Genomic DNA, 16,156 nt, shown 5'->3' with positions numbered 1-16,156 from the left:
CCCCCATTCCACCCCCATCCCTCCCTTCTATTGTGGACACACACCACCACTCCGTACTTTCTGCAGAAATTTTGCCCTACGGTGGGTGGCATGACATTTACAATATCAAGCCATGTGCGGCCCGACACTGATAAGAAACACGGTAAAAGGCGCAACGCCAGTGGTTAAGAAGATCGCAAAAAGAGGCAGTGCGCCCCTCTTGCGTACAACCCTTTCCTGGCAGTAACGCAACATGGCACGGTACCTATAGCAGTCTAGAATCCTACATAGTGCATGCATCTTTAACGCCAGCTACAGCCCAAGATTTAAGTCGAGTTTCGCAAGCCAATGCCTGAAAGTGGAGAGAGACGCATCCATTCTAATCTCCTCCGGCAGGACCATTGGCTTCCGACCGCAACTCCACCACGGCTATCCTGGACAGTCAAGTTAGCCCACGCTACCGGGCGATACCACCAATGAGATATACAAACTCTTTCGGTCATCTAGGACAAGGGTGGGTGGGAGAGATATGAAACCCTTGATATGGATATCGCAATCGCGTAATAAACCATGCAGAGGGAACTGCCAAATCAAAGGGCCCCATATTGGATCCGAATCTTAGCGTTACATTCATTAACTTGACGTGGACGCGAGACACGCAAAGCAACGACGCTTCAGAGCTCTTTGCGGGAACCATCCTACTTGTAGAAGGTGCTCTGCAGCGCTGCTCTCTGCAGAAAACAAGGCCCCTGCCCATGACTGATTTTACTCCCTGTTCGGTGTAGCTACCGCTGACGATGATCTACGAAGCTTTGTCGTCCTCAGACCTGAAGAGCGCAAAACTGATGTACGTACCCCATGCGGAGTGCTGCGGTGCATAGCATCAACTGCAGAACACGCATGGCTCTCGGACATAGCCGTCGGCGAGCCGACGATAATAGCCACATGTAGTAGGAGTAAGGATGCACCGACCGGGGTTGTTAACGAGATTTTGCTGGCTGACACGAGAATTTCCAAGCGAGCTGGATGATTCCATGTGAAACCGCGTCTATAGGGCTTCTAGAATTAGCAATACTAGCAGCAATAAGATCTCCATTGGTACCTGACCTTAAGTTCTCAGTGACCCTTCACACTAAGATTACTTTGTTCCTAAGCCACCCGCTTATCCTTCGGGACACACACCGCCGTCGGGTACTTCCGGGGGGACACTCAACATGTGATCGGAGAGAGTCGCATAACTCCGATACTCGCCACTATCGCGACCCGGCCTTTAGCGGCATCACCACGATTACGAGTCCTGCCAACCGCAAACGTCTCGGGGGGAAAAGGAAAACTCTGGGTGGATTGACAAGGACATTGTTACCCGTAGCTAATCACGGCGGTCGTAGCGGAAAATGTACCAAGTTTTCTTGCCGTAATGGTGACGCCCTCCAAAGGGAAGGGAACTTTCGGGCCGCAACTTCCCCAGTAGCCTAGACACACCGCTAAGGTCTCTTGACGCAAACCATGATTTCACGAAGAGCGCTCGAGACCTAGGTGCACGCGTCCTATCGCGAGGGCGATCATAAAAAGCCAAAAAGAATGTGAGACCCACTGTATCGTTGTCACTCCCCATGAGCAACTGACGGACGACTCAACCGTATCGACACTTCAGGGTTGAAGTGGACATCCGAGTGGGATAGAGTCGGTGAGTCAGGGTTCCAGAACAGATTTTCAGATGGGTATGATGTGCAGAACTAACCTGTGATCACATCATCCAGGCCAGCAAAGTCAATAATGTGGGCCAAGATAGGGAGCTGGGCCCACTCTCAGATTTGGGGCTCGACTGTCAAAAATTCAAAGTACGGCGTCGAAGCCCGCCATTGCAGGTTGTGCTGGACTGTTCTAAACCCCTTCCCACCACCCAGCCTTCTGTAGGCAGCCTCCATGATGATCCCTACTGGCCGGATCCATCGAACAACTCTGGTGATGGCTAATCGCGCCAAAGCTCCTCCAACGGTGACGCAGCTCGATCACAGGCTCATCAGCGGGAGCACGCAGACCCCGAAAACAAGACCAATGATGTTTGATAACGACCTCTGAGTGATAGATTTCCAAGACTGATGCTGCAAGCGGCCGCCAACGTGCAGCCAGCCATGTTTCACCATCTCTAGGCTGATACGGAAGCTAAGATTAGGTACGGAATGCCGTGGTCCGTAGGTCTTGAAATTTCCCTTCGGCTTGCCGAAAGTACTTTGGTCTAAGGCGTTTAGCTCCGTCATACGAACCGCTGCCCCGTTATTTAGCACAACATTGGCGAATCACAGGTGACAAGACAATCAATGACTACTACCTTGGGGGCGTTGATTGTCGTGGCAAGTTAGTGAGACAGATTCGTAAACAGTATCAGGACACCCTGAAGAAACAATTGGTACAGCGTAGCGCGGAAATGCCTCAAATGAAAAGCCTTGTTCTTCCAGATCCTGAGGCCTTACGTGGTCATTGGCCGGTCGGATAACAGCCACAAGCCAGTCAAGGGCCCTGATTCCCGACCGTTGGTCTCGAGCGATGAACCAATGGATGACGTCCATGGGCTGAACCAGGGACGGGCACGGACTCACTGCGTTGTCAGTCCACGGCCAGTGGGAATCTATTTCCCGCTCCTTGTCCACGGTTTCTCAGGGCTGCTACGGAGTACGTCGGGTGTCCTTTTTAGCATCTGCAAACGCGGGCAGAAGATGGGTAATTGAAATGAGGATGAACGAGAAAATCAGGAGAGAATTGAGCGCAAAGCAGAAGTAAAGCAACTCATCGTGAATATCTCCGAGGCGGAAGTTGCCGCTGGTCCCACTGATGAATGCCTGGACGGACATGAGATCCCAATGCAGCAAAAGCTTGACGGTGCAGATGTTAGACGATGCAAAGTAGAGGCCCAAGGGGTTTAGAGCATCGGAGGTCGGTAAAAGACGAAGGAGTGTACACCGGATGCTGGATGAGGGATAATAGTTTTCGCGCCAATTCGCTGATGATCGTGCCTTCTGTTTCTGGTGGACGGCGAATTTTCCTCCAGTGTTGCGAGTTGCGACCCAACGGGCGGCGGTCCTGAGCGGCACGTGGCCCGAACCGAGTCCCATTCGTGTAGTAAATTTCCTTATTTACCCGAGTTATGCGATCGCAGGAATCGCAGGACCAGCAGGAACAGTAGCGCTACTGTCTTTGCCCACCCTCTCCCCCTCTCTCTCTTCCTACCTTATCCGATATGATTCGATACGAGCAATCATCATCTTATCTGCCACCACTGACTAGACTACTAGTCAGCTAGTTATTGCTGGCCCTACGGCAATTTCATCGGGTCATACCTGGCACTAAGGGACTTGCATTTCTCCCCTCTGGAAAATAGCTCGTCCCTCTCCGTGGCAGCCACCCATGCATCGGCAGATGCTTTTGCAATTGGCCGGCTGTCTGCCCGGAATCTACATTCTAAATACTTTGACATGATGATCTCGACCTTCACTGCCACTTAGATAATCTCTTTGCTACTTGACTAGTTATCTTTCGTACTTTGTCTGTCCAACCTAACAAATAATACCAACTCAGTGGTTACTGGTGCATTGAAATGGTGAACAAAGAAAAGAAGGATGGTTACACGGTATCAACCTTCTTTGAAAGCCGAGGTCAACAACATCCTAGCAAACACTTAACACTGTGCGACTATGCGTTGAGGTCTAATCGATCGACTCGGTCCGTGGCACTTTGTGTCCGTGACGTATCAGCATGATCGTCAGCACTGCCCCTTGCTGTCGCTATGGCCTGAGCTCGTTGCCACGTTACTTCGGCATCATTCTCAGGTCCTCTGCCGAACCCTTACCCGATATGCGCTCATCCATCGACACTAAACGATGGGATTCCCAATCTGAATCGCATTTCTCTTGATCAGGACAATGAAATTATGCAACTTCACCCAGCGACTTTCCTAACGAAGTTTTTGATCCGCCCAGTGCCTCATACTCGTAGCTGGCTCTTCGGAATTGACAGTATCTCTATCTAGCTCTCGGGTGAGCTAACCTTTATAGGGACGATAAGTTCATGTACTGTAGCATCTAGAGCACTGCTCTCACACGCTGAGTGTATGACGTGCTGCTACCGGAACACACACATGACAACATCGCTCACAGATAGACATTCGGGCGCTCTGCCAGCTGATATCCTATAGGCTCATTCTATCAAAGTTGATCGGCTGATTTAACGATCGGTATCAGACCGTTACCCTATCATGACGGGAGCCCTGTTATTGCGATCGAGAGGTAAACGAGAACGTAACCCGTTATCCGAATGTTGGAAGGGTCTCGTCCGTTCGATGGCTGAGACGTCTTACCGAGGGAAAATACAACCTTCTAGGCTCGAAAAGCAACATACCCCTGCAGGTACCACTGTCCAGCTGGTGAACAGACGCTGTTAATGGTCAGTATATAGCGCAGACCGAGATTTGACACTTGGATAGAATGGCAATCGATTATGTCGTCATGAAAGTTCGTGACCGAACAGCCCTGTAAGGGTCTAGAAGCAAGAGACCATGCTGTGGAACCGTTATCTATTCGTGAAACGAGGCTGTGGATGGGACGCGACATCGGTGGCGTTCATCCCTATCACGAAAGCTTAACCATGTCTCTCATTCATTACTGCCTAGGTCTATCTACTGTATTTCCGGCTTTTGCTTCAGACGAATCATATCCTACGGAGACAGGGAGCTTATCGTCGTGTGGTATCATTGAGAACCAGACGAGTAAGGTATACGTGCTGTATCCATCGGCCATCAACATCTTCAAAATATCAGGACTGTGCAAGAAACCCTGGCCATACCCAACGAGAACAATTACGAACCAGAAACCATACTATCCTAGAAGGTATCGACAATAGAGCTATTATCGGTATCTAAACCCTTAGTAATTCATAAATCGCTCAGCACATGCAAGTGTTCCATTTCCATTACATAGCGAACCACTAAACCGGACGCCACTTAAGATATCAACCCCATAGAGAACCATATAATATCGTTATATATATCATAACGCCCTACCATTCTTTTCGCCGTGCATACATAACATCTTATGGGGTGTGAGATTCCATCGCTCAAGACCTGCATTAATTGAATAGCCTGGCATGACCATATTCTCCATAGAATGCGTTTGATGCCCTTAATTCCCTTTTCCTGAAGAGATTGGTGATCTGCTCTAGATAACTCAGCCAAGTACGCCAATCTCGTAGATAACTAGAAACCAAGTGACATTTGGCTATGGGAATAGTTGACGAATTGAAGACGCAGTATATTCCTTGTCATACTGAATATATTGGGCGATAAATTATGCCATTGATTTTTTTTTTTTAACGTTGAAAAAACAAACGAAGATAAAAGAAGAAAGGCAAAGAAAAAGCCCTAGTCTTCAATCACCAACTTGTCACCTGCCTCTTCAGCTAAAGTTGAGGCCTCCAAGGCTGTGACTTTATCTTTCTTCCTCTGCAGCTCCTCCTCCTTCTTGATGTTGACATCCGGTTGGAGACAGTGTTCCTCAGTGTCCAGCTGATACTTTTTTTTTATGGAAGTGCGTATACAATTGATACGCCACAACATCCGCTGTTTTACCGGTGTATCAAGCAGAAGACGGTATTGGATGATATTGTGATGGTGGTTAGCTATGCTGCCATGAGTACGACGAGTAAGTTGTGCATTTGGGAGGCATTAAGGAGAGAAGATGCGTTTGTCGGAGAGAAGCAAAGTCAAATCACCTAAGAGCTCCAGCCTGCAGTCTAGAAGCTGCAAAATTATACCTTCACGTTTCTGATGAAGTGAGAATGTGGTTGAGCAGTACAGAATGAATTATCTTTGAGATCCCTGCATATTCGGAATGTGCAGGATCTGAAGGGGAATAATAGCTATAATGATCAGAAATGGGGCTTTCAGAATGAATGAATGATAACCCAGGCCATGTCATTCGGGTCCCGGGATCGCCATATACATTCGTCGACACCAGCAGCACCACTTAGCGATTGCAGTCTGACTAGATTTCATTGCATTGCTAGCATATCCATGGATGGTAGACGATGGGAGTAATGAGTTAGGGCCCAGAGATGCTTGTGCCTCTGCATCTTAGTCAGTGTCTGTCCCAAGACTGCCTCAACATCTTCATTAGTAGTAGTAGTTTCAGTTACAGCATAGCCTGGTTGTGGCTATCATTGCCCTGGTAGAAAACAAGCAATGGGCGTGGCTCCATCGCGAGCTTTGATTTCAATCCAGTCAACATCTCTCTGCATTTGTAAGCCACACCAATATATCAAACTAACGATTGCATAGTAGCCCTAACCACTGTCGATGATAGTATACATTCTGGCAAGAAAAGAGACTGGCCATCTTCCGAATCGAATCATTCTGTATCATGCACTATTTGTTCTGGATTGACGGCTGTCCATTCGGTCAACACCAGGCTTAGCATCCGATCATCTACATCCTAGCAACAAAGAGCGGCATATTGTGAGTCTGAGACATGGAGTATAGACCTGTAGAGACACCCTATACCCCAAAATTCCTTGTGGATGGTATTTGTCAGCTATTTTCTGCTAGAATATCGTCACCATTTTGATCGTCTCAATAATATTGAAGCTGTATCTGTAGTAGTATTGTTTATGTATTTCATGTAACACCCTTATCTGTGATCTTGAGGACAGCCCGAGTGATAATTTGATAGTATCTTTATGATATCCCCTGGTTTGATACACTGGTTCTTTGTACCCAGCATAGACTATCATAGAGTATATAAAGTACTATAGTATGGATCTTATCTTCAGAGCTTCTTTTTCTGAATCTTAAGTAATGGAAGAGATTAAGAAAGAGAAAGAAAGAAGAAGCCAGGAACCAGTCTTTCTATATCCAACTAATAATCAGTGAAGCCAGAAAGGGACTACAACAGATAGTAAATTATCTTAGTAAATTTCTAGATTCACCGAAATATTCAAGCTCTAACCGATGTGAATAGAGCTAAAGACTATTCTCTCCAGAAAAATCATGTGAAAGCTACCCAAATCTATACGAATTCGTTCTATTCATCTGCCCACCCTATTCAAACACAAGAAACAAAACACAAGCTATGCACATCACAACGCAAACCACCCACCTCCCATTCCCATATAATAACATATAATAATATGACCTATAAGTAATTAAGAAAATAAAATAAGTATGCAGGTAAGTGAGCAGACAGGTAGTAGATAAGAGTATCAACTCGCCCGCGAGTCAATACCCCCAGATAACAACTCCTACCCAACCACTTACCCCCCAGCCAGCCAGTAGACAATACAAAAGTATCATGCTCACCACCGACCCACCACTCCAGTATCAAATCGAATCGAATCAGAAAATCCACCCCAGGATAATCCAAATCGCCACCACAACCGTCACCACAATACCAGCGACCTTCAACACCGCAACGGTATCACCCTGCCGCGCCATACGAGTTAAGCGACTCGCGCTACCTTTCAGATTCGTGGAGAGGGAGGAAAAGACTTGGTTCTAATCATATGATAAAAAACATATTGTTAGCTTTTCATGCTCATCTATACATATGCAGACGTATTTTCTCCCAAAGACGATATCCACATAAAAGCAAAACACAAATATAGTGAAAAAGGATTCAACGAACCGAATGATCCAACGTATCCTGATCCCTCGCATTATCATAGATATCAATGGTAACGGACTTCAGCGCGGAGACCTTCGACGAGAGAGAGTTTAGGAGCGCATTGTTTTGTCTACCCTCATTCATTAGTATTTCCATGCCCAAAAAAATCCTTCCGTCCTTTTTGCGTAGGAATAGTCAAGGTAATGTGGGTGGGCTCTCGTACTGTTCACGTTCGAAGGCGTCGGCCATTTTGCTTCAGGTGTCGCTTCTCGTATAACTCGATACTATGCTGAGTCGTTTCTCGTTGATTATTATGTGGAATATCTCGTTATATCGATGGCAAGGTTCGCTTCTTCGATACGGGCTGTGTTGTGTTCGTTCTCCTTTTGATGTTGGCAAGGAAGGTGATGGTCCCGTCCAGCCAGGTCGGGATGACGCTGTGGAGGCTGTGGGGAGATATATGCATGTCACGTGATTGAATCGATGGCTGGCCGCGGGTCGAGTGGATCCTAGGCTATTTTAGTATAGCTAGTTGGGACGGCTAGAATAGATACGGCGTGGATTAGGGGCTTGACTGTGTCTAGTTGAGGGGGAGGTTTGATTATCTTTCTCTACAGTACAGTTGACCATCATGAAGGTATTAAATTACACATTGGTTACGAGGATTGACTGAAATACTGGTGTCACAGAAACATGTGACCCATTTGGAGTGTTCAGACTTCTATAACAAGGCATCGTTGACGCCGGACAGAAAAACAATCGACAAACCCCACACGCTATGCGAACAAAGAAACCCAAGACGAGAAGCTATGTCAGGCCCTACCCTACCATCGTGGAATATTCAAAGGACCACTATATAAGTTGACACAACAAGTGTTCAAACGAGAATAGAGGAGCTTCAATGGCTTCCTCTGTATACCCTTATATGCCCTGTGCATAGAAAAAAATGAAGAGTCCACCACCAGGGAGCGAAAAGAATGCGAGGATGACACAAGAAGTAAAGGCTAATATCAGTGTACAGAGTGTGAGAACCGACCAGACTTGGCACAAGGGGTATTTAGTGCGCTGCAATAGAATCAACAGCAATAGAGGGAATCAATTGTCTGTTCCCTATTACCACATATCATCGTCATCATCGTCAAGCTGGACGTCGTCGCCAAATGTCGAGTGACCATACTGGTAATGTCCCGGGCCATATGCATTTCCATTCTCGTAGCCACCCTTGCTACTTTGCGAATGGGTGCCATAATGATCCTGTGCATCGTCCGTATATTCGTACATTTGAGGATCATCGTAGGAACTATCCGTATATTGTTGCACCTGAGACTGCAGTTTCGACGAACAGTTAGAATCTTCAATGACAATAGAGCATCATCGCGGAATACTCACCTCTTGATATCTTTGGTATTGTTGATACTCTTCTTGTTGCTTCTGCTGCTGCCTTTGCGCAGCGGAAGTAGCCAACATCATGTGCGGGTGCATCTGCTGGACCTTCGCCAAGTAAGAGTACATGAAGTTGCTGAGCAAGACCTGAGAGTACAGCGCGCGTCGAGGATTCGCAAGCTTGATGTGAGCCATCCGGTAAATCGCTCTTTCTTCTAGAATCGAGAAGCGGGTCCAAGCGTAATCAACATCCGGCCGCAGCTCACGCACAGGCGGATCAGGTGATAGGTTTCGAGAAGCGCTTTTCTTGTGATGATGGCTGTGATGGCTACTGTCACCACTGCTCTTCTTCCTACTTCCGCCGAATATGGAGGAGAACAACCCAGACTCCTTCTCTTTCTTCGACTCCCCAGAAGTCCGTCGCGCATTGTCCTTGCGACGCTCCTCTTCCAGTTTGGGATCCAGTCGATCCACTGCAACGCTTTCGCGGCCTCGCTGACTAGAATCACTTGAGGATGGCAGGGCGTGCGCTGTCTCATGCACTTTGTCCACTATCTTGGCCTTGAGTTTCTTCGAGTCACTGTCCTTGTCCTTTTTCTTCTCTTTATCTTTATCCTCGGAACCCAGCAGCCAGTGCCAGCTGGATTTGCGGCCACCCTCCGAATCTTTCTTGTCTTTTGACTTTTTCGACTCTTTTGTTTCCTTCTCCTTCTCTTTCGAATCAGCCTTGCGATCCTCGAAAGTTGGGATGTACGACAGGCTGTCCGTTCGGGTGGTGTTTCCAGGAAGAGGCTGTGGGGTATTGGCGAAGTCATTGAAGGTGGGTGTGGTCTCCTTCTGAGTGCGACTATGTGCCGACCGCTTACTTGAGCTTCGTTCCTGCATTCTATCTTGGCCTGCAGGTGCTTTCGGGGACGCATGTGACTGTGAGGTCGGTGTTGAAGGCGTGGTGGGAGTCCCGGGAGGAGGCGTTTCAATGATTTCAGGTATCTTTTGTTCTGACGGTGGAACGTCCGCCGTTGACCGTCCATTGGAGCTGATCCGTGAGTGCCATTGTCGCGAATGTGCTGGCGCGCTTGCCCTGTTCGACGGATCTGACGAAGCTGCATCATGAGAGCGGTCGTTGGCTGGTTGTGAGTGTTCCACCGCTGAGTCTACACTGGAGCTTGCTGTTGTTGTACTAGTTGTCGCAACAGGGGCCTGGGGTGCGCCTTGCGTCGATTTGGCCGCAGCTTGAGCTCGCGTTGAACTGGGTGTTGGGTCGGTAGACATTCGCGTCAGCCCCAAGACTGCTTGACCTCCAGATGAACCAGTTGGTGAAGTAACCCTCTCATCTGCGTCCGAAGTTCTAGCCACGCGCTTCGAATACGGTGCCTTCTCGCCTTTCTTCAGACTTCCGGCCTTCCTATATTGTGTCCTTGTCGAGCGTCTGAGGCTGTGGCTTGGAGGTGCAGGGGGAAGGATAGGTTTATCCTCATCGGTGGAAATGCCAAGTTTCTGGATTCCATCGAGGATATTCGTTGCGTTGGGAACTCGCGGCTTCGAATCGTTCACTATTGTTTCTAGTTCATGCAGATTGGGCCCCAACGAATCGCGTTTCGATTGTGAGCGTTTTCGTTCGAGTCGTTCGGCGCCATCTGTATATCCCTGAGAGGTGTCAATCTGCCTGGATAGCATAGACCGCTTCCGCCTCAAGCCCCTTATTGATCCCTCACGCTCCGGGCCCAAGGTAGAAAAGTCGCCTGATTTCCGCTTGATCTGTTCTGTTTTACTTTCAAGGAAAGACTTGAACTCCTTCGGGGCAAGTTCCGGGTGTAAACGGGCTGGAACCCAAAACAGTCGCGATGCATCGTTTTCGTCGTCGGAGGGAGAGGGCGCTATGGATGGAACGGAGAAGCTCGGGAGATCGGGGTCATCCGTAGCAGCAACATCCATAGACATCCGCCGGATCGCGGCGAGATTGTTCAGCTCTTGTGCTACGGCGGCCGGGTCGGATTCATAGTCGACATCGTTCAGAGGGAAGGAGGTTGTGGCTGTGTCGGTCGATACGGGGGACGTGGTGGACGCGGGAGACGTCGGGCTACTTTCGGCGGACTTGGCCCCATGCGGCCATGGTTGCCCGTTCGCTTGCCGATTATTATGATCATTGATGTGGTTTTGAACCTGGAGAGACTGTGGGGAGGTAGGAGATTCGCAGCCGGCGAGCTTTGTGGGAATTATAGTAATGGATTCGCTCAACGGGGAGGATATGAAACTGAGGCGTCGAGAATCTCGCTTGTCGTAATCGTCATCGTACATATGGCCAATGGCTTCGGTGACATGGTGACTGGGGTCACTGATCGACAGTTGAGGTACATGGCCTCTTTTCGTTGCATATCCTCCGCTTGGCTCAGAGGGGCTCGGTGAAGCCTGAAACTCACGACGGCATGTTTAGAGACAGTCCTTGAATAATACAATTGAAACAGGGGTTGGAGGGTCCACAACGCATCGCACAAGAGATGCTTTCTTGCCAGGTAAACCTTTCGGTAAGGATAGACCAAAGGCCGAGAGAATCCTTAAGCTTTCCCCAGAGTGTTGTTGTAGGCGAGGGGTACAACGGGGGGGGGGGGAATTTTTTTGGGTAGAACGCGGACATAAAGAAAGCGACGCACCTGCATGAGAGCAAATTAACCGGGGGACCGGACAGGAAGAAAACGCCCCGGGGTTGGCTATGGATTAGGAAAGTCGCTTGGTGGTGAGGAGGTCAATGTACCACCAGGGCCGTAAGACAACGCAGAGAAAAGGTAGTCATGGAATCATGGGAGCGGGGAAGAAGCGTCGACGGAGAGGAGCAACCACCAGGGTGACGAGAGGAAAGAGAGGCGGGCGATGACGGCTAGGCATCCGGCGGCCGATGATATGATTTTGGCGACGATACAAACGAGAGAAGAGGTAGAAAAGGGTTTTGAATAGGAAGAGCGAGTGACGAGAGGCTGAGGTGGGCGGTAGTTGTTCTTCGTAAGAAAGAGGATGGGGATGGGAGAGTTGGGAGTGAGTAGTTCGGTGCTGGGAAAGAGTAAGGACCTGGAGAAGGTGGACGAGACGAGGGAAGGCCGCCGTGCTTTGGTTGGCTGGTTCTGGCTGGGCTGGGCTGGCCGCGCTTCAGTTTGGAAGTGGTGGTCGGCCTTGAACAACACCGCAAGAACAAGAACAGGGAAAATAAAATAAAATAGAAAATAGGTTTCTGACAAGTAATTCAAGAAAGAATAACACTTTAGGCGAAAGAGTATTCTATCAGAAGACCCATCGACGGCTAAATCGGGGAATCCGAGGCCAGTGAACAGGAGGAGAAACAATAGTGTATAGGCTCACACTCTCTCTCACTCTCTCCACGGATGGATCGATCTTGGGCAGGATATGCCCTCTTAGTCAGCGCGATGCTCCACTGCTGATCAATCTCGATGGCAGGCCACCGTCCGTTCACTTCGAGAAATGTGACTCGATGGTTCTAGTAAAATACCTTGTTCAGTTCGTTTGATTCTTCGTTCGGGCGATCGCTGATCAGCAGTACCCCGTGCTTCTTTTCGGTGGACTCCAATGCTCGGTAGCACGGTCTTTGGAGCAAATCTTATTCAGTTCGCTAGGGCTCGGAGAACATGAGTCGAGGAACTACCTGGTAGTGTGGACTGGCTATCCGAGAGCTGAGTTTTATTTATTTATTTTTATTTTTATTTTTATTTTTATTTTTTTTAGTTTTAGATTGCACAAGGAGGGATTGCAACTCCACTGTTGGTTAGACTACCCTCACCCTGTTCTTATAGACTACTTTTAGGGTGAACTCCCGCCCCTAAATGCAGGCACTGGCAGTGAGATACCACGGAACGCTTAGAGTAGTACTACAATGGAAGGACAAAGGAAAGGTTGAAAGAGGAGAAGCTGAAAATCAACTGAATAATGACGACAACAAATCACGAGATGAGAAGAGGGGGAGGGAATAGAACGGGCACAATGAAACACAATGAGCTTATCATTTGACGGCAGAATCCACGCACTGGACTCGGAGCACCATTCATCATTCAGAAGGCTGAGCAATGTCGGGAAAGTCTAATGCATAAATTGTCTTGCTCATCTTGTTGTGAACCCGCCATGGCGGTGATGCGTCTGTTCCGGCATCCCATACATAGATCGACAGGGAAAACCGTCATTCACCAGCTGCAAAACCTTGTGCGGTTCCCCATATGCCTGCTGTCTAACTTACCTACAGATGATCGCCTGAGTCATTTCGTAATCTTCAATTCAGAATCTCAGCTGACGTATCCGTCTTCCTTCCATAGCCTCGTCCTCGTATTAGGAAATGAGGGAGATTATCTGGCATGAGAGCGGCATGCTGCTGTTCTTCCAGAAGACTGTAGAGAAAGAACAAGTCTGTCGCACGATGGACTCAATTTGCAATCGCACTGCTTCTCTGCCTTCTCGCGTGAGACCCGGCGCGAGTCTCGTGCCTTGTGTTCCTGACCTCTATTGGCCGAGCGGGCCTCATCCGATGACTTCGAGGATGTTGCGGAGGGGCTGGCTCCACGAGGTCCAATGGCCCAGAAGGATGGGTCCCGGTTGAGTTCAACTTGGTGCAGGAGAGTCTCCCGAGGAATGTACCGACCGCTTCTACTGCAATGCGATGAGCAAGGAACTTGAACGTCGCTGGGAGCTTGACTGCTGACGACTCCTTGACGCTCCTCGGACCTTTCTGACGGCAGCCACCCGTTTCTTTATTCTCACTAATCCTCCCTTCCTCGCAAGGGAGAGGCATATCAGCCAAGAAGCAGCTGCAATCATCTAAAACATGTCCAACCAATCCATCCTTGGCGCAGCAACACAGAGGGAATATTCCATTTTTGACAGTTATAAACCTGCAGTCCCAAAAAAAGAACAAAATAGCATGGGGGAAGTCTTATGTATAACCCAAAGGTGGTCCAACACTATCACACAAGCCATATACTAAAGCTAGAACCATCGCCAAAGCGAACACATACACAGGTGCAACTGTCCCGATTTGTCACTTATCCGTTCAAAAGCCACCCCGAATCCGCTGGTCGGCCCAACAGGCAACTCCGGCGCTTATACTCAAAAAGCCGTAAGAAAAAAGCAAAGAGAATCTTGGGGAACAAAAACTAAAGGGGGTGAGTCTTAAACGATGACATGGAAGCTGAATATCAAACGGAAGAGGAACATAAAAAGCATTCGTGAAGGAGGAACATGGCGTTAAGGGTGCTCGCGTCGTCAAATATCATTCCGCGTGAGTCCAACTAGGACACGCCGACTCCTAAGCAGTTTCGACATAGTTACTGAATAGTAATGGTTAGTTCCCATGGCCGAGGAAAACACGGATTCTGCGAATTCCAGGTCTGCTTACCTTGGGAAAATGCCAACTCGGCCCCCGATCCGCCCGGTCCACCAGTCCTCTTTCTTGTCAGTTCTCTTGAGGATGGTGATAATGTCTCCTTTCTTAAAACCCAAGTCACCTTCCTGGTCCGCATCGAAAGTATAAAGTGCTACGGCCTGGTCCTGGCGTAGAGTAGGAGCTGCCCCAGTCCGCTGTCCAAACACGGGTTTCGGAGCTGTGGGTCGGCTAGGCTTCCGGTCAGAATATACATAGTCCTCATCGATTGGGGTAGTATTGCTCCGGCTGCGGTTGAATGAGTCGTAAGTGTCGTTGCGACCGCTGTACCGAGTAGTCGACGAACGGCTCAGCCCTCCAGCAGGTCGATCGTATATATCGTCCGCCCACGTATTCGCACGGCGGGGTCGGTCGCGGAAGTCATCTGAACCTGAGCCACTGAACCCAGTGCGATCGCGCCGCGTTCCTTCGCCATACGCCTCGCCCCTGCGGCCCTCCCAAACCACATCGTCATGGCTGTCATCATAAACGGGGATGTCGTTGTACATGTCACTACCATTCCGGGTATTGCCATAGAACGCACGCGAGTTCAACACCGTCAGGAGAGGGTCCGCGCCCGGGGGAGGTCGAATGGTTCCGCTGAGGAGCTGGCGTGCCGAGACCCGGCTGTTGTACATCTTCTCGTTCGCATCCTTACGTTCCACCAGCATGCTTCCCTCCAAACTGACACCGGCAAAGAGACCCTTGGTCTTGGAGTATGAGAACACTGCCGCCACACCCTTTGTGCTAGCCGCGCCAGCAGCTTCCGCGTTTCGTCCGACCGGTCCAGCAGCGATCGAAACGTTTCCACCTAGCGTCAGGGTTCCGACCTGCGAGAACGTCCGAACGGCAGCGGCATCATTCAAAATGAACACGAAGTCGGTTAACTCAAACCCGATCTGGCCTCCAAATCCAGCTCCAGCAGTGGCAATGGCCGACGGAGCAGACCAGGTTCCGTCAGCTAGTCGAGCGACAACGACACCAGAGCCGAATCGAGCTGAGCCCAAAAATCCAGCTTTCAGGACAGTAAGAACGGCGAGACCCTAGGAAAGAAACCGTGAGTGACGGTGCGACTTTTGAGCAACAAGCTGGGTATGGATTCTGCTAATTACCTTGGCTCCTGCCAGAATCTCCGGAGGAATCACTTTATCGGGTCCAAAGGCTTGTCGTGGATCGACAAACGAGGCGAGGATTTTGCCCGCCTTTCTACATTCGCCTGTCTGGTTGTTAGTCGCAGGCCGAACCACCTGTTCAAGAGAATTGCGGGGAAATTGGAACGAAAGCGGCGCGGAACATACTTCCTAACGATGAAGGTAACGGATTGTGAATTCCGAGAGGCATTCTGGCTATGCTTGACGGAAACTGAGGGTGAAGGGAGGGTTAGGGAAGAAGAGGGGGTAGGGAAGAAGGAGTGGAAGGAGAGAGAAGGATGTTGATAGTAGGATGTTCTGCGAAGGCTGTTCGTCTCTATGGGAGCGACCGGAAGTGGAACCAGATGACGGCTGACACCAACTGCGATTCGCAAACGATAAGGCTCAATTATCCAAATTCTGCACCATCCACAACGACCCTGTACTGTTCGGTGACTGTGCAAATCGCTCTCTCAAAATGTTCCTGTGCGATGAATAATATACTCATCTGATTCATGGGGAAGGTCAGCAACCGTGGGAATCGAGGGGGCTGTACTCACTCGGAGAGGGGACTTTCCGCAGGCGGCATCAATGAATACGGG

At 49.3% G+C, this 16,156-nt stretch overlaps 4 protein-coding genes across 4 annotated transcripts; all 4 read right to left on the bottom strand.

Annotated features, from left to right (window-relative positions):
* Positions 1 to 2,645: 2,645 nt before the first annotated feature.
* BO87DRAFT_426155 (uncharacterized protein) lies at positions 2,646 to 3,092 on the bottom strand (the record flags this gene model as incomplete). Its single annotated transcript, XM_025627345.1, has 1 exon — positions 2,646 to 3,092. One exon carries the CDS (start codon positions 3,090 to 3,092, stop codon positions 2,646 to 2,648), a length of 447 nt encoding a protein of 148 aa, XP_025479867.1.
* A 3,954-nt stretch (positions 3,093 to 7,046) lies between these two features.
* BO87DRAFT_376745 (SNARE domain- containing protein) lies at positions 7,047 to 8,043 on the bottom strand. The gene is made up of 3 exons (XM_025623376.1): positions 7,852 to 8,043; positions 7,650 to 7,758; positions 7,047 to 7,519 (listed from the first exon to the last, which is right to left on the bottom strand). The coding sequence occupies exons 1-3, from the start codon at positions 7,875 to 7,877 to the stop codon at positions 7,361 to 7,363; spliced, it is 294 nt and encodes a 97-aa protein (XP_025479866.1). The 5' UTR covers positions 7,878 to 8,043; the 3' UTR covers positions 7,047 to 7,360.
* A 571-nt stretch (positions 8,044 to 8,614) lies between these two features.
* On the bottom strand, positions 8,615 to 11,844 carry BO87DRAFT_58287 (putative telomere silencing protein Zds1). The gene is made up of 3 exons (XM_025629404.1): positions 11,663 to 11,844; positions 9,018 to 11,420; positions 8,615 to 8,954 (listed from the first exon to the last, which is right to left on the bottom strand). Exons 1-3 carry the CDS (start codon positions 11,666 to 11,668, stop codon positions 8,742 to 8,744), a joined length of 2,622 nt encoding a protein of 873 aa, XP_025479865.1. The 5' UTR covers positions 11,669 to 11,844; the 3' UTR covers positions 8,615 to 8,741.
* Positions 11,845 to 14,310: 2,466 nt separating this feature from the next.
* BO87DRAFT_426152 (SYLF and SH3 domain-containing protein) lies at positions 14,311 to 15,765 on the bottom strand (the record flags this gene model as incomplete). Its single annotated transcript, XM_025627344.1, has 4 exons — positions 14,311 to 14,332; positions 14,401 to 15,467; positions 15,537 to 15,640; positions 15,723 to 15,765. 4 exons carry the CDS (start codon positions 15,763 to 15,765, stop codon positions 14,311 to 14,313), a joined length of 1,236 nt encoding a protein of 411 aa, XP_025479864.1.
* Between the last annotated feature and the right edge of the window lie 391 nt (positions 15,766 to 16,156).

The sequence above is a fragment of the Aspergillus neoniger genome, assembly GCF_003184625.1.
Source record: "Aspergillus neoniger CBS 115656 unplaced genomic scaffold BO87scaffold_16, whole genome shotgun sequence".
Taxonomy (NCBI): Eukaryota; Fungi; Ascomycota; class Eurotiomycetes; order Eurotiales; family Aspergillaceae; genus Aspergillus; species Aspergillus neoniger.
This window is presented reverse-complemented; position numbering and strand designations above follow the sequence as displayed.

What these genes read in the sequence shown, in the direction of transcription:
- BO87DRAFT_376745 (XM_025623376.1), bottom strand. Translation starts at nt 7,877, where the DNA reads ATGGCCGACGCCTTCGAACGTGAACA. An exon ending in GACGCCTTCGAACGTGAACA is followed by an intron (nt 7,759 to 7,851) that starts GTACGAGAGCCC and finishes GAATGAGGGTAG; the next exon opens with ACAAAACAATGCGCTCCTAA. An exon ending in AGGATACGTTGGATCATTCG is followed by an intron (nt 7,520 to 7,649) that starts GTTCGTTGAATC and finishes TCATATGATTAG; the next exon opens with AACCAAGTCTTTTCCTCCCT.
- BO87DRAFT_58287 (XM_025629404.1), bottom strand. An exon ending in AATACCAAAGATATCAAGAG is followed by an intron (nt 8,955 to 9,017) that starts GTGAGTATTCCG and finishes TCGAAACTGCAG; the next exon opens with TCTCAGGTGCAACAATATAC.